This window comes from Hippopotamus amphibius, chromosome 1 (genome assembly GCF_030028045.1).
Source record: "Hippopotamus amphibius kiboko isolate mHipAmp2 chromosome 1, mHipAmp2.hap2, whole genome shotgun sequence".
Taxonomy (NCBI): domain Eukaryota; kingdom Metazoa; phylum Chordata; class Mammalia; order Artiodactyla; family Hippopotamidae; genus Hippopotamus; species Hippopotamus amphibius.
The window spans coordinates 235538850-235563965 of record NC_080186.1 but is presented as its reverse complement, the minus strand read 5'-3'; the positions used below and the strand labels follow the sequence as shown (position 1 = coordinate 235563965).

Sequence of the window (25116 nt, the reverse complement as noted above, 5' to 3'; positions counted from 1 at the left end):
GACACATGATTATTGTCTATGCTTTTCCCCATCATTTTCCCCCTATATTGCCCCCTAAAGCCACCTCAGTCTGTTTGCTCTTTTTTTTTTTTAACTTTGATTAAGAAAAAAAAAATAATAAGTATGATTTTGCTTTACTTCTGGTACATAAAGTTCCAAGACAACTTAATATAACAACATGAACATTGAACTAAAAGTTATGAGAAGCTGCTTTTACTGTTTATGCACTCCTTTAAATCAAAAGAACAAGATGTAAACTATTTTTTTTTTATGTCATCTCCTGTGCTTCAGGCTCCTTGGTGCCTTAGAAAACATGAAAGAGGCTGATTTACGATCACTTTGGGCAAATTGCCTGTGGAATTCTGAGGACAGGAAATGGAAAAAAAAAGTGCAGCACACACCCCCGGACATTCCACACAACATGTAGAATAAACAAACAGGCCGCAAAAAGGAAACCAAAAGCTCTTGGTCTTATGTTGAGGAGCACCACGAATAGCCTTTGGGAAAACATATGCTAAAGATGAAGGAGTGCTGGAAAAACCCTTCAAGAGGGGCGAAGTTGACCTTGATTAAAGAAAATCCTTTCCCCCTATGTCTAAAGTATGGTGAATAGTTTTCATTTAGGTAAATTCTGTTACCTGCATCAACATTGTGAAAGGGAGGTGCCACATTATGAGGGTACCACTTCTCAGACCTTAACAGGAGTCTGGTTCTCTGGAGAACTTGTTGCAACGTAGATACTGATGCCGGAAATCTGGGGAGGGCCTGAGATTCTGGATCCCTCACAAGCTCCCAGGTGATGCAGTTGCTGCTGGCCTGCAGGCCACAGCTGGTTTTCAGACACCTTCCTCAACAGAATCATTGGTGGTGGTTTTCTGCTTCTTATCTACAGTACAGTGGTTTTCAAGTCTGGGTGATTTGGGCCCCAGGGTAAATTGGCAGTGTCTGGAGACATTTTTGATCTTCACACCTGCTGTAGAAGTACTATGTTGTGTATCTCTCATATCAAAAATAATCTGTTGCAAGTGTTCAAAAAGAAGCTGTGAGGAAAGAGTAGGAACATGTACTATTTACTTTGGAGTAGAGAGTGAACAGTGCTTAAAACTGTCTTCAAATATATAAAAGGCCGTTAGGCAGATGATGGTAACCAGCTGTTCTCCATCATCCTTGAAGAATGAACAGGAAATGTACATAAATGGACTGGTGCTGCCCATCCATTCTTTTTCTGCATCTTCCAACGCCAGCCAGGCAAATCTCTCTATGATCTTGCAACCATATTTGTCCTGTCCTGTATCTTATTACTTGCAGAGACCCTCCCAAATCCTTGGGACATATTTTCTTCTCACTGCCAAGTTGTAGCTCTCCCTCGCCTTAAAATCTAACTTGAAAATTTCCATCTCCATAAAGTCTTCCTTAACTGAGATGAAATAGTTGCCAATTCACTTCTGTCTACAACTGGCCCAGCTTCTCCTTCAAGGTGTTATCTTTCATTCTATGCATATGTTATTGCCCATCTGCGTACCAGGAGCTGTGCTAGATTTTGAGAAAGGATAAGAAAGATGAGTAAGAGAATCCCTGTCTTTAAGAATTTTCCAATCTAGGGGAAAAGAATATCTCACACAGGTAACTACAATGTAGATAGTATTTAATAATTATTTCTGTGAGGGATTTTTTTTAAAAAATAAAAGAAGACGGCTTACTAGCTAGAAGATTATTTCCAGGTGAGGGGATCAAAGGAAGGCTTTATAAATAAGTATACAGAAGTATCTTTTTATGAAGAAAATTTTATCTAAGTTTTGTACAATTTTGTGCATCAAATAAGCATTTAATACTGTTACCAAAATTTGAAGGTTATGAATTAGAGCATGGAATGATTTAGAGTCTGAATATAGACTATGCTTATGGAAGAATTTACAGTGAATAAGGAAAGAATTTTTTCTGTTTACATGTAGCTGTATATCGTGCTTTTAACAAGGGAGAGTGAATTTAGTCACCCCTGAATATACCTTATGATGCTGTGTGATTTTATAAGGGCGTACTCTTTGGGAAGGATTTTTAGTTACATCTAGGAGGGGAATACTTTGGAACTTCGCAAGTATGCTTTAAAAACCAGTACCAAAGATGGAATTTGGCACCATCCAGAACACTTCCAGGAGAGAGTCTCACCTGTAAAAGATTTCCTTTACCTGACATAGAAATTGAAGAGGTTTAACCCGCATGGAATATGTAGTATGTGCCAGATGCTGAGTAAACTCTTTAGAGATCATCCAATTGAATCTCAACAGATCAGCCTCTCAACCTGGGAGGCTGTCACCACCAATAACATTAGAAGGAGACGTCAGTGTATACGTGTAAGCTTCCATCTGCTGCTTGATTCCGAGAGGGAAGCCAAGCCAATCTCGGGCCTGCGTAGGAAGCCATCTCTGGGTGGAAACCGTCAGCGTGCCTTCCCTTTCGAAGCAGCAAGGAGAGAGCTACCTCTCTCGAGGCTTTAAATGGTGGTGCTTGTATCCTCTGTAGCCAAAGTGGGAAAATGCAGCTGTTTACATTTCATGAGTGGCCCTGCTTTGCTGTAGGGATCACCACTGGAAAACTACCTGTGACTGCATCCGTCGTCACCAGCGTCTGCCAGCTCCTTCCCGCACATTCTGAAATCTTTAGTTCTGGGAATGGTAACGATACCACAGCACTGTGGGATTTCGTTTGAATGTTAGTACTTATGTTCCTCAAAGTCATTATGTTAATTTCCAGTCAGTAATACAGTTAACATGGCAGACCTTCCTTGTTTGTTCCCGTTCTTCGAACGTCATGGCTCTATTTAATAAGCGCTCAGCTTTGAATGGTAACCTCAAGCATGCCTTCATAATTCAAAACATAGTGGCATCTTAGTGAACTCTCTGTAACTGGATTTTGTTTTCCCTCTTAAAGTTGTTCTAGGCTTCTGTGTATCATTCAATGTTGATGTGAAAAACTCAATGACTTTCAGCGGCCCCGTGGAGGACATGTTTGGATATACTGTTCAACAGTATGAAAATGAAGACGGAAAATGGTGAGTCAGTGGGTCTTGTCGTTGTTGTTGTTTGGTTTGCTTACAAGGTGATGGGAAATAGCATTTGGTTACAGTTCGTTTTATGAATGAGACAGAATGAATCATTTATGGTAGGAAATGCAGTCTAATCATTGGGTAATGGACATTGACAAAGTGAAAAAGGAAAAATTCCTTGGCAATATTAAAAGACACAGTTAGTAAGTCTGTTGAAACCTGGGTTGACCTCAAGGAAGGTCCTTATCCAAAATAGTCATTGTTTTGTAATTACGTTATTCTGGCGAGAGTTCTTTAATTGTTCTTGTTTTGGTTTCCTGTAGTTGGAATTCAGCAGGAGGTACTGAGAGGCAGATGGGGTCACTTCCATAATATAATATTGGGCTTGTATTTATGGTGCTTTCCTGGCCTACTGAGTTTGGTCTATTACTTACAATGAACCTTACTGAATTTCTTTTATACACTTTTAAACCCTTTAATATTGGTTAAGTTTATTTTAGTATGATTTTTGAAAGCATATTTACCTCTTGAAAATTATACAAAATCAATATTAGAGCGCTTTTGCTTTATATTTAACATAGTTTTTAGTGAATCTTTTTTTTTTAATTGGGCCTTGTTGAAAAAGAGAACAAGAGTTAAACTGTGCTTCAGTTTAGTAACAAACTAAAGAAGCCCATTTTTCTAGTAACTACAATAATACAAACAAAAATGGATTTATATCAACTTGGAAAACGGTGAGCTATCTCTCTACTATATTTCACAGATGAAAAGATGTGGCTTTTTGATATTTCTCTTTATCTTCTAGACTTGCTTAATTTGACAATAATTCTCTAAGTGGTATCAAAGTAAGAGTTTGAGTTCTCACATTTTCCAAGTATAGATATGGTATCCTGGGGGGGATAAACTAGAATTTGTGGAGGTGCTTCAGTCTTCTACTCTCCCTATAAATTTCTCAAAGAACACATCTAATAATAGAGTATGAGTTTTATAACCTCTGTCCTTCCATCCTATGCTCTCACTTTACCACCCATCTCCTTTTTTAAGGTTAAATGGGTAAAGTCATCCCTCTAGATACCAATTTTATTCTTTTAGGCATTATGTCTGCAATTTAGAGAGTTCTACTTCTGAGAGAATGATGGTGAGTGGACCAACTGGTCAAACTTCTCTTTGTGCATAAGCTAGAGTAAACTGAAACTCAGTGCATGTTTTTCTTAAAAAGCTTAACTTTTATGTAAAACACATATTAAAGTCAATTTTCATTTATTAACAATAGTTACATAAATTTTAATGAAGAATAGCGAACCTTAAAGTCTTAAACCACCTATTTAAAATGAACTGTCTTTTTAAAGAATAATCAAATAACAGTCAGCCCTTCCTATTCACGGGTTTCGCATCCGCTAATTAAACCAACTATGGTACTAGAGTTGTCGTGGCCAGACTCTACCAGGCCGTTTTATATGAGGGACTTGAGCACGTGCAAAGTTTTGTATCCACTGGGGTCCGGGAACCAATCCCCCCCAGATGCCGAGGGATGACTGTATTGTTAGCATATTTTATGAAAGTCTGGTTTTCACCTTCTGACATGAGTAAAACCTGCGAGCTTCCTCCTTCGTCCAGTCCTGTCTCTCTGATTTGAGGGTGGTCTGCTGTCAGAAGCCCTGAGTTATCTGAATGAATCCTAGTAAAGAAGGGGGTCATATTTCCTCTTGGAGCCTCAGTGCACCCATTTGATCTCTTCAGTCTCTTTCCATCCCTTATAAAAGCCCATCCTATTGCGAGATCCTCACCCTCTAAGTTCTCCAGTCCCTCTCTTCCAAGGCACCAGAAGGCAAAGAAATGGGAAACCAAGAGATTGGGCCTGAATGGGGCCTTGCGGTCATGATGAATTTCCTTCCCGTAGTCGCTCTGTCTTTGAAGAAGGTGACTGTGTAGATGAGAAAAAGAGACAGCCAGGCCAACATTTGGAAAGAAATAAAAGAGGCATAGAGTGGGTAGTAGGAATACGGTTGAAGAAAAGGTATTGCTAATGAGTCTATACTGAGTGAGTCTATACTGAACTGAACTTTAGGCAGACCATTCAGAATTCTATATACACGTGTGAGATAATGTTAATAAGATGTTAACTTTTTGAAGACCATGCCTTATACATCTTGCTTCACCCATGAAATCTAACCTAGTTGTCTCCATACAAGTATTTATTGATGGGATAGAGGTCTTTTTCTTCAGCCATAGCATAAATGTGGGCCAATCAAGCAACAAGTATTTATGTAATACACCCTATGTGCCTGGCATTATAGTAAATTCTAGGGGAGATATATGTATAAGACAAATAAATAAGCTTATAATCTAGTAGAGGACATATATGATATAATTAGTAACAGAGAATGGTGTTAATAAGCCTATTGAATGGAAGCTCAAGAAGGAGGAAGTGATGCTTGATTCTTAAGCTGAGTCTTGCAAGATGACTTGCCTTTCAATAACAGAAGAAGAAATGTCACTCGAAGCTGGGAAGCTACATAAACAAGGGCAAGGACTTGAGAACAACTGAGTGTGTTGGTAAGCAAACAGGTCTGACATTGGGATGACAAAGGGGAAAGACCTTAAAAGCAGACAAAGGCATTTGTACCTACGTAGAGGGTACTGCGAAGACGGTCGTTTCATGGAACTTAGTTTAGGAAATTACATACAGATTGGATTGCAAAAAGGAGTGCCTGAAAGCTGGGAAATCTATAGGCAAGCAAGGACAGCAATCTGGTGCTTAAAGGATGAGGCCCTGGGCTGGGAGGGCAAACCGCAGTGAAAGAACAGTGTATCCAGGATAAACCTAGATGAAGAGTTAAGTCTTAGTGGAAGCTTGGGAATGGCAAATGAAGGTGCAGGAGGAGTCAGACGTATTCCAAAATGTCTACACTGGATTACCGGGACGTGGGTAGTCATTCAGAGACAAATGTACAGGAATGGAAAATCAGTTGTATCAGGAAGCTAATGAGTATGGTTTTAAACGGCTTGAGTTCAAGGTAATGTCTAGTTAGCTGGAAACTTCAAAATGGAAAACAGATAAGAGGGAGAAGTCACTGGGTTAGGGGAAATGTTTAGAAAGCAAGAACTGGTTTTGGTTCCTGCTTGCAACCCTGTGCATAGCCCAGGGCCTGGCACAGGGCCTTAAACATAACATGCACTCAATGATTATTTGTTGGCTGAACAACTGAGTCTAGTTTAACTTTCTGTTCTCATTGATAAGAAAGCAAGACACATAAAAAATAAGGTTAAAAGTGACTCTCCCATGACTATTATCAAAAAAAAAAAAAAGTGTTGACAAGGATATGGAGAAAAGGGAACATTTGTACACTGTTAGTGGCATGGTAAATTGGTGCAGCCACAATGGAAAATAGTATAGAGGTTCCTCGAAAAATTAAAAGTAGAACCACCCAGTTCTGGGCAAATATCCAAAGGAATTGAAAGCAAGATCTTGAAGAGATATCTACATTCCCATGTTCATTGTGGCATTATTCACAGTACCCAAGACTTGAAAGCAATCTAAGTGTCCATTGACAGATGAATAGATTTTTAAAATGTCATACACATACAGTAGAATATTATTCTGCCTTAAAGAAGAGGAAAATCTTTCCATTTGAGACAACATACATGAACGTGGAGGACATTTTGCTAAGTGAGATAACCCAGATGCAGGACAAATACCACCTGATTCCACTTCTATAAGGAACCTACAATAGTCAGACTCGTAAAAGCAGAGCGTAGAATACTGGTTACCAGGGGTTCAGAGGAGGGGAAAACAAGGAGGCCTTAGTCAAAGCGTACAAAGTTTCAGTTAAGGGAGATGAACACGTCCTAAAGATTTACTCTACAGCATAGTGCAGTAAATTTGCACTATGAAAGTATATCTTAGGTTTTTTTCTTATCACAAAATAATAATAATAATAACAACAACAACAACACCTACTAAAGAGGTCAGGAGGAAACTTTTGGAGGTGATGGACGTTTATGGCATAGATGTGATGATGGTTTTAAGGATGTATTCTTATCTCCAAACTCATCAAATCGTATGCATTAAGTCGGTACAGCTTTGTGTGTGTCATTCAGACTTCAATAAAGAGTTCTGTTTTTTTTTTTAAAGTGACTCCCCTAGGGAAATATAACTACATGGGGCCAGAGCAGATAATAGATTTCAAGTCTCTCCACTCCCAGTCGAGGGCTGTTTTCCTTATGAGAACTATATTAAAAAGTAAATGTTGATAATAGCTATCTCTGCAGTATTAGACTTTACATTTCAATATGTGTGTGAGAGTTTGTGAGCATTTAAATGTATATATGGATATCAGATACTTTGATTCCATTCTGACATTCCATATTTACAATGATTTTATGGAAAAGTTGTGAAAAATCAGAGAAACAGAAACAATGTGGCCAACTGAGTTTAAAAGTAAGCAAACTACAAAAATCTAAATGTCCACATCTTTAAGGATGACATGGTAGCAACATATCATCCTAAAGAGATCCAGGCACTGGGCATGCAAAACAACTTTTAGTAATATATTTGGATATTCTGTAACTGTCTATAAAATCAGGATGCAGAATTACTTTAAGTGGACTATGACATAATTAACATATTTGGGAGAACATGGATTTTGTTATTTAATTTTCTCCAGAGGTGGACACCTGTATCAATCGTATTTACTGGTCATGTTTGGAAGCTCAGCAACCTCAGATTTTTTTAAAAAATCATCCTGACCCATCTTACATCTTGCTGAAGTATGTTGGTCCGTAACAAGTGCATTTGAAAAGCATTTCTTTAAGTCTTTGGAAAGCATAAAAAGTTAACAGAAAAGGCAGCCTCTGCCCCCTTCCCCTTTCAGAAGTTTCCTGTGGAGTGCAACCTACTTAGTGTCTTTGGCTCAGAAACCGCATGGTTTCTCAGTAGCGGAGCACATCATACCTCTGATTAAGTTCCGCCGCTGTTCGCTATGATTACCATGAGCTGGAGCGTCTAAGTACCTGCAACGTGGTTCAGAAAAATTCACAAAGACTGCAATTGGTTGGATACATTTGCTTTGAAGAGAAACACTCAAATGCGCTCAGCACTGCGCAAGCCTTCCCGCGTCCGTGGTAATCACCGCTGTGGCGGTGGAGACGTTGCGGGGGGGGGGGGGGGGGGGGGGGGGGCTTTCCACTCTCCGTTCTTTGCTTCCTTCCTTCCAGCCTGCGCACCCACCCCTGTGAGTGCTATCTAAGCATCCACTCCTAGGAGCTACGGTGCCTTCAGTGGGCCTGTGTGTTCAGAGTAGATTCTCATCACGCAAGCACTTCCCTAGCCAATCCTCAACCCAATGTATATCAGAATGTACTGGCTTCATGTCTTTTCCCTGGAGAACCCTGCTTTGTGCCAGGTGAGGTTTACGAGCGACTTAAGTGACTGATGCCCTGTTTCCAACGTATGTGTGTTTTAAATAAAGCCTATTCAAGCGTGGGGTAAAAAGACTTTTTAAAAGTTCTATCAAATTTTCTCTTACAGATTTTCATACAATATTTATTTTAAATTGTTTGTAATATCTTTTGAAGCTGAGATTTCCTCTTTGCCAAACTTGTCATTTCTTCGGCTCACTTCGTTTCTACCCCTGTACTTTCATGACAACAGCTCATGGGGCCACTGAATAACTTCATTCTCTAAGACGACCAAACACTTACTCTGTTTTTTTTGTTTGTTTGCTTGTCTTTTTGTTTGCTTTTTAATGGCTGGCAGGAGGCACTTGGCACTCTGATAGAGACGTTGGCTTGGACATCAAGAAAGAGTTAAGTGCAAAGAAATAATGTAAATGCGAGACAACAATCTCTAGGAAACTATTTTTTACAGCAGAAAAAAATAATAAACATGAAACAGAGCAGTCAGAGGCCAGCTACCCTTCAAATAAATATACTAACTGTCATATTGACAAGAATAGCTGTTACGAATAGTAGATATTGCTCAATTTATTAAATTTTATTAATTTGGAGCTTTTTCATGGAGAAGAGATGTTTCTCTCACTTTGATGATCTTTGAGCTCGTCAAGCGTTTCTCCAGTGATCAATACTGAGATCAGAACATCCTTTCATCCTCTTAATCTGCAGACAAATCACTGCAATAATGTCATATAAAAAGCAGAAATTTAATATAAATAACATTTAATGAGTTAAAGCAAACGTGTCAAAGTTTAAAGTAACAACATCCGTAGTTCATGAAACAATGTGCTTTGGGTCTTCATATTGACCCTGTGTGTTTGGGTGAATATGATTGTTATCTTCCTCATTTTCTAGACAGAAAACTGGGACTCAGAGGATGAATTGCCCAGGGTTTAACACAGCACGTGTGACAGGACCAGGAGGCGAACCCCAGCCTCTGCCTGCAGCCAGTTCTCTCCTATTACAACAAGGATTCTCTGGAACCCTGAGTTGTGGAAATGCCTCCTGTGTCACCCAAAGGCACATATGGCATTCTGCCTAAGCAAAATTTCCAGACTCTAAAATGAAAAAAAAAAAAAAAAGGGGGGGGAGGGACTTCCCAATTAGGACCTCTTAGCTGGTCACATGAGTGACCAGGTCTTCCTTATTCAGATTCTCAGAGCATTTAATGCAGTCAAAATGTATTCATTCAGTGTATTCATTCACTGAATGCCTATTTTGTACCTGGCGCTGTTATAGTCACTCAGGATATATGAGTGAATGAAGAGGTGAAAATTCCTGCTATTGTGGAGCTTATATCTTATTGGGGAAGGACAAACAAAAATAAATAATAAACCTAATAAACATGTCAGAATGTGGTAAGTGCTGCAAGCAAAAATAGAACAAGATAATGGGGCTTGAGAATACTGAAGATTCCTGAAGTTCCATGAACACTACATGGATATTTTTCCAGGATCTTGTCATTTTTATGAAGCTTGGGAAAAGCGAGGCATACTTAGGATTAAGTGGTGAGATATATGTTCTTTCCAGAGCCGCAAGTTTGATGTCAGAACAAATAGCTCCTAGAAAAATACGCAAAATTGTCTTATGTCCTGTGTCCCGCTTTCCCATTCTTCGTCTCTGATCCCAACCCTCAAACTCCCTGTCTCAGTCCGGTCCTGCTACACTCTGCCACTTTCTGAGTTCTCGTACCTCAGTCTTATCCAGAATACACAGTGAGCCATGGTTCCTGTCAGGTTATTCCCGTTTATCATCACACTCTAGGGGCTTTCTATTGCCCTAGAGTTCAAATAGGAGCCCCACAACCTTTCCTTCAAAGCCCACTGCTTGCCAATCTCAACTTCCTGCTCCAGGTTATGCAGAAGCTTTATGCTGCGTTCCAGTTACCCGTGCTTCCTTACCACCTTCCGTTTCAGCTCTCACACCCCCGTTTCCACACTTGCCTGGGCTATCCATGATCTCCCTTCCCTCCTGCCTTATAACCTAATAACTGAATTATTAACATACTGTTTAGGACTCACTTTTTATAGATTGTTCTAGATTTTCCCCAGATAATGGTACATGTCTTCCAGCTAATTAGTACTCCTCCATATACTTATAATTTGTCCTGTTCAGATGATGGAATCTTAGATTTGGAAGGATCTTTGGAGGTCTGTCTCATATCTATAGTAGAAACACTTTCCAAAACATCCCTGATGAGCTGTTTCCTACTTTGTCGTAACCTGATGGCTTGCATGGCTGGTCTGTGTATGCCTTGCCAGTTTAAATCTGTGCTACTCTCACAAGCCCACCACCCTACTGCCTCTCCCCCTAAATCTCACTAGATGACTATTGCTACTATTTTCCAAAGAAGGAAAGAAGGAAGGAAGGAAGGAAGGAAGGGGCTATGAGATCAAAACTTTACCCTCCCTTCCTGTTTGAGCTATCTGTTCCTTCGTAACAAATCACCCCAAAACTTATTGGCTTAAAACAATAATTGCTTATTTCTCAGGATTTCGAGCATGGAATAGGTGTTCCCCTGCTGCCTGGGGAACTGCATGAATGCTCACTTATGCAGCTGCAGTCATCAGTCATCAGGTACCTCAGGGCTGGAGGGTCCATGATGGGTTTAACTCCCGTGTCTGGAGTTCAAGCTGTCTGCTCAAACATCACTCCTCCTCCATGTGGCCTCTCAGCCTCCATCACGCTAGACTGGGCTTCTTCACAGCATGGTGGTCTCAGATTTCCAAAAAAAAAAAAGGTGAAATGGAATCTGCAATGCCTTTAAGGCCTACCCTCAGAAGTCACCGTGTCATGTCTGCTGCATTCTATTTATCAAGCAAATCTCAGTTTCAACAGGAGGGAAAATAGATTCTGCCTCAGTGAAGGACGAGGAGGGACAATGTCACATCACAAAGGTGTACAAAACTCCAAACCATATACCACTTACAAACCTCTGGATACCATTATTTTATCATATCCAAGTTTCCTCCATCATAAATTTAAACTTGCCTCAAACCCTGAATGGTTTGCTTGAAAAAAAGAGGCCCAAGTTTATTAATGTGGCCCATCTCCCTCGTTTTTAGCCAAGTTACTTAAAATGAAGTCTTCTCGACACTCATGGCTCCCATTCTTGATATTCTTTCCTTTGGCTTCTGTGACATCACTGTTTTCTGATTCTCCCCTTCCCTCTCTGGCCACTCTTACCAATTTTCTTCCTCCACTCCTTAAAATCTTGTGTTATTTTCCCCTAGATGTCAGCCTTCAGGTGTCTTCTTGCTCTGTCTTCTCTTGACTTGGTGGCATTTACTCTTAGAGCCTCAACCATGCTCAGGGCATCTCATACATGTTCCGTGTGGTTTCTGAGATGTTCTCCAGCAAGACTGAGCCCAGACGCCTACAGAAGTAACCCTCATCAGTGCAGTCTTTATTGGCCTTTCTTCCTTCCCTCTGTGGTTTCCCCCGCCTCCACATTGGTGCCCTCTTGGAATTGCCTCCCCCAAATCCATATGTAGTAATCTGCTTTTAGGGAAACCCGAACTAATACAGCTTCTACTGTAAGTATTTCTAGACTTGGTTATCCCCTTCCTCTCTACTTCCTTAATTCAGATCCTCCTTTCTCATCTGGATTACTTTCCTTCACTCTCTGAGTCTAATTTGCTCCTTTTCCCAATGAATTCATGACACTACAAGTAAGAAAACTTTATAAATCAGAGCTGATCATGTCACATCCCTCTTTAAAAGCTTCAGTAGTTCCCAGTTCTCCCCTCCATACAATAAATCCAAAGTTCTCCAAGTGGACTATGAGAACATAGTCCCTGGACCCTGTTTACCTTGCCAGACTCAAGTTCCACTCCAGCTACACTGAGTTACTTGAACGTATCCAAAGAGCGGTGTGCATTCCTTCTTGCTTCTAAGACTTTGCTGAAACTGCACCAAGTTCAGACCTATTCAGCGTAGCAATAGTACATTTATATTTTTGCTTCTCCCCTAAGTTTTAAGCAACCTAAAGTATAGTATTTTATCCATTTTATATCCCGAGGGCCTGACATTAATGCTGAGCATGTAGGGTGTTCTTAATAAACATTAATCTATCCAGTCTCAATTTAAATACTTTTATAACACATCCACTACTTTTCTCCAAACTGTTTTAGCTATAAAACTAGTTTAATCAATCACATTACAAAAGGTTTTGAAAATATTAGGGAAAAGAAACTTAAAGCCTAACCATAACTTCCTTAATAGAGTTTGTTTTTTGGTGTACTCCCTTTAAATCTGTGATTTACATAGAAAGACTTGTGCCATCATCTGAAAATATATGTACAATAATAAAAAGAATCAACACTTAGATAACGCACGTTATAAACCAAATAGTGTACTAAGCATTTTATATAATTAACTCATTTAATGTTCATGACGATCGTATCAGGTAGCTACTCTTATTATTTCCATTTTACAGATGAAGGAACTAAGGCACAGAGAATAACTGGCTTGGCCTAAACCATACAACTAAGTGAAGGGTAAAACCATGATTTGAACTGATGAAATCTGGCACCAAAGTTCGTGCTGTATTTTATGGAGAGGATTAAATTACTTAGAACATGGAAAGCACTTAGAACAGTGTTCTGCACGTGGTATAAATTCAATGCATGCTGGCTAGTATTATCATTGCTATTATGATAAGTACATTGAATATAATTTGGTAACTTTCACTTCAAATTGTCATAGGTTTTCAATAAATTAAGTAGGTTTTTACTCTAAACTAGGTCATAAATAATTTTTAATCCTACCATGCAGTCTTATTAACTATTGTTTTTTTACGACTGCACAATATTCTATGGAATAACCCTACAATAATTAATTAGCCTTACCATTGATCACAGTTCTTCTAATCTTTCATGATTATATATACCACCATCAGCATTATCTTTATGCATTAAGCTTGTTTCCCTTAATCTAGGTCATTTTTTTAGGATAGATTCCCAGAAGTAAGAATTATGTGTTAAGGGGGTTGAACATTTTTATGGTTATTTATGTATATCAGCAATGGCTGTGCAAAGGCATTATATCACAACTATGTTTTTGGGAGTCTGTTCAACAATTCAGTATTTTCGATTGTTGTAAAACTTATTTTCATTAATACTAGCTTTGCCTAAAGGACTTACACAAAATAAATCCCACCCCTTTTCAATATGACAAACTTTCAAATTTTGAAAATTTTAAAAAGGCATGCCCAACCCACCTGCGCTCCTTTACAACCTTTCAGCTCTCCTTCAGACATTTTTTTCTCCATGCTAAACATCCTCAACTTTCCCTCAAGCATCTCTGGTCTGACAAAATTACCAGGCTCTTAACTATCTGAGTCATAGTCTCCTAAATACATTCCATTGTGCCTATGTCTCTCTTAATTTGGAGATTCCAGACATGGCCCAACAGTGCAGAGCACAGAGGAGCTATCGCTTTCTTTGACCAGGGCATCTATTTCTAGCAATGCAGCCTAAGGTCACATTAGCATTTTTGGCACTAAGATACACTGTTGGCTCATGTTTTCTTGCTGTCAACTAAATCCTCCATGACTTTTTCACATGAACTTCTACTAAGTTAGGTTTCCCACTTTCTGTACCGATGTAGATAATAGTACACAGTTAAGTGAAGTTACTTACATTGGTCCTTATTAAACTTTACTCGTTTAAGCTGCTTGTTCCAGAATGTTAAGATGCTTCTGAATGCCCAAATAGGTATGTTGATTTACTTGATGAGCACCTTTACGCTTTCTGTGTCTTCACTTAAGTCATTAACAAAGATATAGGCTAAATCAATCCCAAGTGCAGTCTCATGGCACATAATTAGAGTCCTTTGGTTACTAGTAATCGGTGTCTTTGGATATAACTGTTTAGGCAGCGATGAATCAGCAGCTGTGGATTCCCCCCAAGTACCTTAACATTCAGCCACATTCATCCATCCTATTCCTGAAGATATCATAGGAGACCTTGTTAAATGGCTTGCTAGGACTAAAATAAATCATGATTATATTTTTTCCATTAATTATTATTAGAGTGATTTCATAATTCTGATCTTAAACCTGGGTCTCATAACTATCCTTATTTTCTAAGTGCTTACAAACTAGCATATAATAATATTAAATCTTATGATATAACATTTACGTTTCCTGACCTCTCTATGACATTATCAGTTGCTCATGGGAAAAAGTCGTTTATACTTCCACGTGTGCTTTGTAAATTAGCACAGCAGCAGGCTTAACCAATAATTATGATTTCAGCCTCCAAATAAAAAATATGTTAAAGTAACATATAATACAAGAAAATAAAATATTCTCGTCTCTCTCCTATATATTTTGTTTTTTTAGTTTAAATCAATCTTCAATTTGAAGAAGACACTCTGCTTATTTTAGATAGCATTAAGTTACTAAGGATGGCTCTCTAATCGTGTCTATGGGAACTACTGTCAGTTGTCTTAGAACTAGTCACACAGTAACGAAAATAAAATATTCCTCATTATTCAAAAAAGTTAATTGAGTTATTTAACTTCCAGGGTGCTTATTGGTTCTCCTTCAGCTGGCCAACCCAAGAACAGAACTGGAGATGTCTATAAGTGTCCAGTTGGGAGAGGTGAATCGTCACCTTGCATAAAGTTGGATCTACCAGGTGTGTAAAGTCAAAATGTTAAAGTTTGATTCTAAATTATGCCCAGCATTCTCACTGAAAGTACATGTCAACCAACTCAAGAAAAGGTTGGAAGTAATCTATAAATATCCTTCAACTTTTATCATTCAGATTTACAAAAAATGACGTTTTGATCCCTTATGCTCTTCATTTGCTTTAGAAATTCATCATAGAGTATCTATGGATTTAGAAGTTGTTACTAGTTTTGTAACTTGTAACTGCCTTCAGTGTTCAGACTCCTTTGTAAAACCAGTGGTAACATAAAAGCACTTTTCTAAATAAACCTATCCATCACATTTCCGCCATGAAATTTAACTTAGTGTTTGTTTTTTTAAAGAAAGTAACACACAAAGAATTGTAATAGAGAAATTTAATTTAAAAAAAAAAGAATAGCAAAAGGTAAATTTATATTGAAATATATGTATTTGATAGAAATATCACCACAGTTAGAACATGACTAGAAAATTCCCAAAGCTATCCAGGAATTAGAATCGTCAGTGTTCTGTACAGTATTAAGTACCATGGAAATAACTCATCCTATGCAGGTTTATTTAAGATACTCTGTTTTTCAGTTCTCCTTTTTTTCAATTTCCTACTTGTTTATTATGAGCTTTTTTTTTTCTTTACATTCAAGAGCATAGCTATAAATAGCTGCTTTAATATCCTTGCCTGATAGTTTCAACATCTGGAATATCTCAACATCACTTTCCATTTATTACCTTTCTCTTGAGATTAGGTCATATTTTCCTGTTTCTTCTTATGTTTAGTAATTTTGGATTGTATCCTGTATTAAGCTTTTGAGTTGTAAGTGTGGAGATTCTAGATCTGTTACATGCCTTTGAAAAGTCTTAACTTTTTGTTTTAGCAGGCAATTTACTTGGCCGAACTCAGTTTGCAAACAGCAGCGGGAAGCAGTTAAAATCTCTATTCAATTCTAAGTTTTTAGCTGGGCTGTGTGAAATTTACCCTGCACGTGTACAGTTCAGGTCATTCAGATATTTGGAAAGAGTATGTCTGTACATATTTGAACTCTCCTTTTGTGGCTTTATGTTCCAAGATACCCTCTTCACTTGGCATTATGATCATTGCCCCATTCTCTGTCCTCTGTTTCTTCTGAGACAGGACGGCCATGAGGTCTACATGAGGTTTAGCCTCTGACTCAGGCCTTCCCTTAGGGGAAGACAAGCAAACACAAAAACAGGAAATTCATCCAGTGCGAATCTCTTCTCACAAGTATAGTCTGCCTTCCAGTTTCTGCCTGGCTTGGGTTGTTTTCCAGTGCCTCCAGATATTGTTTCATTTCCTAACGTGTATGGTTGTTAATTACAAAAGAGTTGTTCTGGTAGGCGCTACTCCTCCATCACTGGAAAGTGGAATAGAGTTTTAACGTTATCGTGGAGATTTTGGCTACATCAAGAAGAGTGGGAAAGTTCCTGCAATAGTTCCTAACTTCCCAGGAATCCTCATCCTGGGTCAACCCTAATATTAAAAACTCTAATGCAGGTTAGTGAAGACCAGTTCCAGGTGCTTTCAAAGCAAACCAGACTGAATTCTGAGAGGAAGACCATGTTCAGATTATGAGGTCACAGTGACCATTCAGGAATCTCTGTTTCCATTCCCCACTTTAAATCTATGTGTAATCTTAAGATAAGAAAAAATTCTAGGCATGGGCAGTGAGGCAAATCTCTCTTGAACTTGAGTTTTGCCACTTTCGAATATTTTAGCACTGTGCTAAGCAGAGTTTAGAAGCTTTTGCCTTCCCTGTCCGATCTTTTTTTTTTTCTTTTTTGATGTGAGTGGAACTTTTTGCCGGGGTGTGTGCTTTAGGGCCCACCATTCTTACTTGTACTGTCAAATGTGGTTGCTTCATCCTGTTATTTTATCCAGACTTCCTGACCACTGCTCTCATCTTGCTCCAGTTTTCTTTGTAACCCTCCTGATGTCCCTATGATGGTGAAATGAATGGTCAAAATCTTGTGTTTGAGTTTTCTTTTCTGATCTTCTACTCATTTTCCTTCTTCTTTGCCAGAAATCATATTTTATCATTGGTCATTTATAACACGGAGATATCACACGTAGGATAAGGTGTGTAAGTTTACTTTGTATCTACGCTATAATGAGACTAAGTATTTTATTTATTTTAATTAGCAAAAAATGTGTGAAAGGCCCACGTTCTCATTGCCCTGATAGCTGTGCATTCTTTTACAGTTCAGGACAAGTATTTCAGACAGTGACCCAAAGTTTCTGAGACAAGAGCCAGTTTTCTGCCTTAGCTCGTTTATTACATTCCTTAGTAATACTTCGAAGACTGTTCAGTTGAACCAAAAGAAGAGTGTGCTATGACATGAGCAAAGCAAACAGAAGGTTTTAGTGAGAAGACACTTAATTTTACTTTGTTTTCCACCCTCATAAAGGTTTCTTCTATTTTTAGTTAACACGTCAATTCCCAATGTCACAGAAGTAAAGGAGAACATGACATTTGGGTCGACTTTAGTCACCAACCCTAAGGGAGGATTTCTGGTAAGCAAAGGAAGCGCATTGATGTTACTGCACCAGGAATTCTATGATGATAAATCTGTATAAAAATCTGTTATGTAATTTTTAATCTATGATTTTAATTTTTTAAATTTTTTAAAAGGCATGCGGGCCCTTGTATGCCTATAGATGCGGACATTTGCATTACACAACTGGAATCTGTTCCGATGTCAGCCCCTCATTTCAAGTCGTGAACTCCATCGCTCCTGTACGAGGTACAGATCTTATGCAGTGTTTTCGCAGTGTTTGAAAAGCGTAAGCAATGAATGAGACATATGTATACACAGGAGCATACCAAAAAAGCTGGAAGTATTTGCTCGGCTACCAGCATTACCAATTTAGGTAATTGTTTGCTTTGCCAACATATGACCGAACCCCCCTGCTACTTTTGGAATTGATATTCGTGTAAATAACCTTCACAGCGTCATGTTTAAACATCATAGCTAAAACTGTCACATTGTTTTTATTGAAAGGGTGAGTTTCTTTGAGGAATGTAACCTCATTTGAAATACACACGGGAATGAGAACAGTGTAGAGAATTCATACTGAGAAAATTTCCAAAGATAACTCATATGGTGTTCATTAAAATTAAGCAAAGATGGGTTTTACTTGATATGAATTCCAAGCCAATTGTGAACGCAATGAGTATTTCTCATCACCTTTACTTTTTATAAAAGACTCTTTTTTCTGATTTTAAAAGTACTGTGTCCACTTTGTAGAACGTCAGTTCACCTTTTAAAATGAGCTTCTTTCAGCCGTGAAAACAGTTCATATACCTCCAAAGACAGAAGCCAAACTTGCACGATTGACTATTTTTCTTGCAGAATGCAGCACTCAGCTGGACATAGTCATAGTGCTGGATGGTTCCAACAGTATTTACCCCTGGGAAAGTGTTACAGCTTTTTTAAATGACCTTCTTGGAAGAATGGATATTGGTCCTAAACAGACACAGGTATGTGACTTCATGTTTTGATTTCTGTTGTCCTAAAGATGCAAATGCATGGATTTTTAATAAGACAAATTATTCTGAAAATAAATTAATCAATAAAGCTAAAAATCAGGATGAACTTTATATTCCGTTTCCCTGTTCCTATTCCTGATGAAAGGCACAGTACTGGCAGACTGTGTTATTTTCTAAACAGAAAATATTATGATAGCTGCCATTTTCAATGCTCTGAGAAAATATCCCCTATAGATTGCTATAAAATCATAATTTAATTCTTAATTATAAAATAACCATAGTGGCCTTTGACAATATCAGAGCAGAGTTTCAGAATTTGTAGAAACTATTCTAATATCCCAAAGAACCCATCACATCATAGTGTCTTTTCTCCTGTTGTGCAGATAAATTAGAAATTGACCACAGGATGTAGCTGTAACTCTATTTTTCTGTATATTTAATAATTTCTTTCCTTAAGTAAAAAGCAAATGCTCCAGGCTTTAGCTGCAGTGAGCTGAATAATTTTTTTCTCCTCATGAGGCTCTGTTTCTAAATACATCTCCCTTTATTGCTACTAAATGAAGTGGAGCGTCTCATGTGGCTCTTCCATTTAAGACACATTTGGGTTTAATCAGTATAACGTTCGTTAATATTATATGGCCACATGGCATGAGATATAGATAATCCGCAATGGATAACAAGCAAATTAAATATCAAAGTGAGCTCAGTGCCTCCCCCCAGAGGGCGGGGAGCAGCACTAGGATCAGACTCAACAGTGGCTGCTGCGGAGTCTGGGGACCTCAGGAGAGCACAGGAGACGTGCGGGCTGCACGTGCAGCCCGGTGTTCTTCCCTCTCTCTCTGAGAGCTCTACTTCTGGAAGACGCTCTGGGGCGCTGAGAAAGTTGTCTCACCACATTAGTATTTGTCACACCTGCATTACAATTGGGATATGAATAGACACACACATATATACATATGTATGTGTATGTCTACACATACACACTTGTATGTACATTCACGCATATGTATATATATACATTCATGATCTGTGTGTATATATATTTTTATTTTTGTATCTGTGTGTATGTATATTTTTATACTTTTATATTTATTTTAAATACATAACATAGTGTATTTTATAATATATATTTATATAATACATATTTAAAAGATATATTATATATTTTATAATATATATGTATTGTACATTTTCCCAAAAGGATGGTAGTTGAAGATGGCAAATTAGAACTCAGACTTCAAAGTGAAATGTCATATGGATGAATTCTAATTTGGATAGTTCTCTTTAGAGCGCTAGGTGAGAGGTAAGGTTGTGTATGTCCTACTGGACAATAGGGAGCTTCTTGAAATCAGAGTAAAATTATTATAGGAAAATGGACTTTCTTATAATCATATCACAAAATATAAATTTTCCTGGTTGCAAGCTTCTTATCTGCAGTTGATCTTCCCAGGTGGATTGTTAGAGGTTTGGAAAGGATATTATCTCTCTTCTTGCTGCAGGGCATCAGGTGGCCTGCATCCTTTAAAGACCACTCAGAGTGTTGACCTGCTCCTCCTTCTGGTACATTTTCCACATGGACCCCTTTTTTTCCCTTCTGAGGACTTCTCTCCCTTCTTCCTTTCCTCTCTTCCCTATCCTTTCGCTCCTTGATCAATAAGATTTCACAGAGCCATAAAATTAGATCTGGAAGGGATCTTAGAGGTCATTTCGCCCCAAATCTCAGTTGTTGGAGGGAACACAAGAAACTAAGTGACTTGTTCGAGGTCCCTTGCTTGTCGATGGCAGATCTGAACACATAGCTCTCCAACCGCAGTGCAGCCATCCTTCCTTTCTGAGACCTCCACTTCTAGAGACGTTCCAGAGCTGGGCCCATCTGATGTCCCTGAACTGTGGTCTCTAGTCCTTTGTCCCTGTCCCTCCTCGGCCAGGCCCCTGGGTGGAAGCAGGCCAGGACTCTTGGCGCTCTGTTGCCTGCACTGACATCCCTGAATTCAGACTGCTGATCACAGCTCTCCCCTCTCTCACCCCGTTCCCCACAGTGAGCTTTCTCCCTTCCGCCCGTTTTATCCACCCCATTTTCCCTTCTTATCCAATCCTTTCTTTCCAAAGCTAATGATAGTCTTGGAATATTTTTAAATTTGTAAATTTTTCAGTCATCTGAATATTTGATTTTACTTTTAAATCTATTACATGTAAAAAAATTAATTTATTTGTAGCTATTTGTGGAAATCAGTGCAGCTGTGACATGTTTGAGGTTGCTCCACAACTTCAGGAAGAAAACCTGCAAGGCTATTTTAGAGGAATAATCACTGCTCCAGTGGGGATGTACATCTATGTCTCAGTTTTGTAAAGAAACAGCGAACAATCAATTGCTTACATGCTGAACCGATTCTGCTGCAGTTTTGATGTTTCCAACTATGGGAACTATAATTAATTTTACATTTCAGTAGTGAGAGTTGCAATAGAGGAGCTATTCTGTCCAGCACCAGTGGAATTCCAGCCTGCCAGAGTGGGCTTCGTGGAGTTGTATGTCTTTCTGGGAGGGAACAGTGGCTCTATTCAGAGGAATGGGGGTAAGCCCTGGGGTCTAGATGCTGCCAGTGAGTGGGAGGGACACAAACTTACTCTGAGAAGAGTCAGATCACATTTCCTTGGTTCTAGGGCCCCGTTCCACAGAGAGAAAGATTTCAGAATGCAACCCTGTGCACTGAGTCATTTGTAGCATCTGCAGGTTTCACCCAAGCGAAGCTGCTTCCTACAGAGAGAGGAGCTGCTTAAGTTGATGAGTTTTTATGTCACATTTTGCTTGTGTCATTCATTACAGAGCTTAGCCAGACACACTCATTCAATTATTCAGAGGTTTTTCCTGAGGGCTTCCTATGAACCAGGCTCTGTGCAAGGACTTGGAGAAGAAGACAGATGCGGCCACTGCCTTCACGGGGCCTCTGTGTAACATAGCATTTCTCCAAATGTGGCCCATGGAATTCCTGCTTCTGAGTCCCAGAGGTACTTGGACTGTACCGCAGACTGTAAGAATCAGAATCGCTGAAAGCGGGGCCACAGAGCCTGCATTTTAAGTGAGCAACCCGCATGATTCCTAGATAGGTTACATTTGAGAAACAGTGGCCTGATGCGTTATTAAACTGATGTGTGTGGTGTGTGTGTCTGTGCTTGCTGCACCCTCCAGGTTACAGGCACCTCGAGACTGAAGCCGTGCTATCTCTTTCTTTCCTCGTCCGTGGCCAGCCCAGTGCTTTGCTGTGACATAGTGGCCCTTTAAATGAGCACCTGCTAAATAAATGTGTACATCGTAATGAATGCATTTTTGTATTTTTCTCTGATAGGTGAACATTTAATGAGACTTTTTCTGTAACTGGCATTTTAATATTCTTTTAGGTATGTTATGTATACGTTAGGCTTTCGTGTTTATTCTTTAAAGATTTCTAATCTTTATGTTGGCTTAAAGTTGTATTAATGACTAATTTCTTAAGTATTTCTCTAAACAAAAGGGATTGAGAAGGACATTTGCTAAGCCATCACTTTTGCCAAACTGTATTTAATAGTGTTTTAAGTACAGCACACTGAAATGCCCTTTAAATTTGACCTTCCTTCAGTGGAGTCAGACAAGAAATTCATTCATAGAAATTTGGAAAGATACTTTTGCTTCAAAGAAATGTGTGCTAAAATGAATGCTTTTCTTTCATGTGGTCTTACAGTAATTCGCTCAAAAAACAGACAATTTGTTTTAACAGTCATTTTTTTTCCCCGATTGGTTGATAACATAATTTAAATAAGGTTTGTTTGTCTTTTGTTTTTGTTTTTGTTTTTGTTTGTTTTCAACTGAAGCACCCAATCCTGCCCTAAGATTGGCAGAATTAACTTCTGGAAGTTTTCCTTCCCCTTACTTAAAAGGGCAGATATAAAAATGAATTTCGAGGGATACTGCCCAGAAGAAGATGCAAAGATGGAAAGTTAAGAGCTAGATACAGGACTCTTAGACGCCTCACCCACACCAAGGATATAAAGGGATTAAGAATGAAGTTGGCAGATTTGTGAAGAGGATTTCTCTGTAGAAAGAGCCTAGTGAGAAAGGCTTCAGTGGGATCATACAGTGAGCTTGCTATGTGTCTACGAAAGTTGGGACACACAACTGATGAGTGCCTGGCTCCTGCCTGAAATACCTAAAGGGCGAGAGAGCTGTCTGGCTGCTGACGGGCGAGCCAAGGCAGCGGGATTGGCCGCCACCCAGGGTTGTCAGTGCGAGGAATGTGTTTCACGTGGATCGTTACGGAGTCACGTTAGCTCCGGTCCATAGAGTCTCCTGGAAGGAAGTGGAGGCCCCTGCACAGAACAGCCAAAGCTATCCCCAGTTCCTAGGGACCACAGTGGTAAAATGCATTCACTCGAGGATGCAGGGGAAGGGAGATCTCCAAAGAGCCCACCAGAAAGGTAAACCTGTTAGCATCTGATCCATCTTATGACAGCACCAGTCAAGTCAGAATTTCTATACCCTTTACTTATCGTCCTTCCCTCCATCCGTGGAGAGGTCAGAAATTATAGTTAGCAATTTGAGGGGGCAGAGAAACAAAGAAACAGGCAGTCATGCCCCTTCCTTAACTACAGTCTTCTCACCTCCCATAAGCCTTAGTAGGGGGGAGGAGAGAAGATTCAACTATAAATCAACTTTGATGTTTTGTCATTGATTTTGTTTCAGTTTGGGTCGAACCATATGAAATTGTTGCTATTTGGTCATTTTTTGACCTACGAATACAGCAATTTCATGTGGTAAAACCTAAATTAAAATATAGAGCTTTTCTTAAACAGACATTTTACAACTAAAAATAAGAAAAGTCATAAGACATGCCTCTTTCCATCCAGTGAGAGTAGAAGAATTTCACCCTAAATAAGTTTTAAAGGGACGATGAGGCAAAAAAAAAAAATTTACGTTCTAATTATATGTCATAGATACTTGTTTGTTATGTTAATCACAGTTATTCACTTGATACCAGAGGTAAAGATCGAATATTATGGCCTACTGTCTGCAGTCCTAGATTTTTCATTTAGGAATTGCAATTATTGGAAGGCAGTTTCAAAGATATGAAACATTTCTGGAAGTAATTTTCACCTCCACCAAAAAAAAAAAAAATGGAAGGAAGGAAGGAAAATAAATCTTAAAACTTTCATTAAAGTTTCCATATGACAATTAGTATACGTTAGGAAAATGCAATGCAAGTGACAAAAATATCAACCCTAAATAGTTACTCAAAATTTCTCCCATGTTTCTGCGTGGTCCCATTAAGACTTTTGCAAACATAGTCAAGGAACTTTTGCTAACCAGTTTTTTACCCACGACAGAGTAAAGGCTATAAAATTGCCTTTTAAAAAACCACCTATAAAAACAAACCTGAAACACTCTGAGCTTTGCCATAAAAGATATGATGGTATAAACATTATGGAGGTCTTATTGATCCTCAATACCTAAACATAACGTGGCTTTTAATAATAAATGAGAGCGATGTAAATATGCCATACACAAGTGCATTACCCTAAATAAAAGCAGTAACTTGTGAGGCTTGATATAAAAGTGAAATACACTGATGGAACGATGTCTAGATTGTTCCCATCAAGAGTGTAGCATAACATTAAGCCAGGCAAAATGAAAGAGGGAAATTAATTAAATTTTAGGAATATTATTTATCTTTCTTTTTACTGCACGTTTTATGGCCAGTTCCCTAGGAGCCTAAAATAGGAGGGCTGATTCACTGTTTTGAGGTCGGAGAAGAAGCCTGTCTGCGCTGTGCAGCCACACCCTTGGCAGTCAGGCTGTCGTTTCTGCAGGTGGGCTTGTGGATGAGGGGACTCTTCCCTCACCAGCATTATCCTGGTCTCCGATGTCCTCTGCCTCCATTCCTCCATCATCTGAGTTGCTTTTCCCATGTAAAGTTCAGGTCATGGAATTTCCCTGAACGGAATTCTCCTCTCCTTGCCTGCTGAGTGATGCCCAAGCTCTCCAGTGAATTACAAGGCATGTGTCACCTAGTGCCTGTCATTCCACTGCCTCCTGCCTCCTTCTCTTCTTGCCCTGCAGCCACCCCTGCCCTGGTCTTCTCTGAACACCTTGTTCTATGCTCAGCGATGCTCTCTGCCTGGAAGGCCCTTCTCCACCCCAGGCCCCAGGTGCTAGGTGAACTTCTGGGACTCAGTTCAAGTGTCGTGCTCTCTGTCCTGTTCTATGGTTATTCCACCCCCTTCCCAAAAAAAACATCCCTCCCCTCTGTGTTCCCACAGCACTCGCATCCCCTCCATCCACTGCTCTCATCACTCAGTAACGTCACTTTTTGTTTCGTGAGGACATCTCTCCTGGGGCAGTGTGAATTCCACCATGACGGCCTTGTTCCTTAATCCTTTTATTTGTGGAATACAGTTCAGAGTTTCCTCTGTTGCCTAGCACATGGGAGACA

General features: G+C 39.2%; 1 protein-coding gene across 4 annotated transcripts in view; it reads left to right on the top strand.

Moving 5' to 3' along the window:
* Positions 1-25116, top strand: part of ITGA1 (integrin subunit alpha 1) — a 172225-nt gene that overhangs the window by 58832 nt on the left and 88277 nt on the right. For all 4 annotated transcript variants that reach the window (XR_009054886.1, XR_009054885.1, XM_057743741.1 and 1 more), the window contains exons 2-6: positions 2929-3049; positions 15029-15141; positions 17591-17679; positions 17798-17909; positions 18519-18646. Coding sequence is in view for 2 of the 4 variants with exons in the window: in XM_057743741.1 (XP_057599724.1) it covers positions 2929-3049; positions 15029-15141; positions 17591-17679; positions 17798-17909; positions 18519-18646 (563 nt within the window). In the remaining 2 variants the exon portion in view is untranslated. The remainder of the gene's footprint in view (positions 1-2928; positions 3050-15028; positions 15142-17590; positions 17680-17797; positions 17910-18518; positions 18647-25116) is intronic.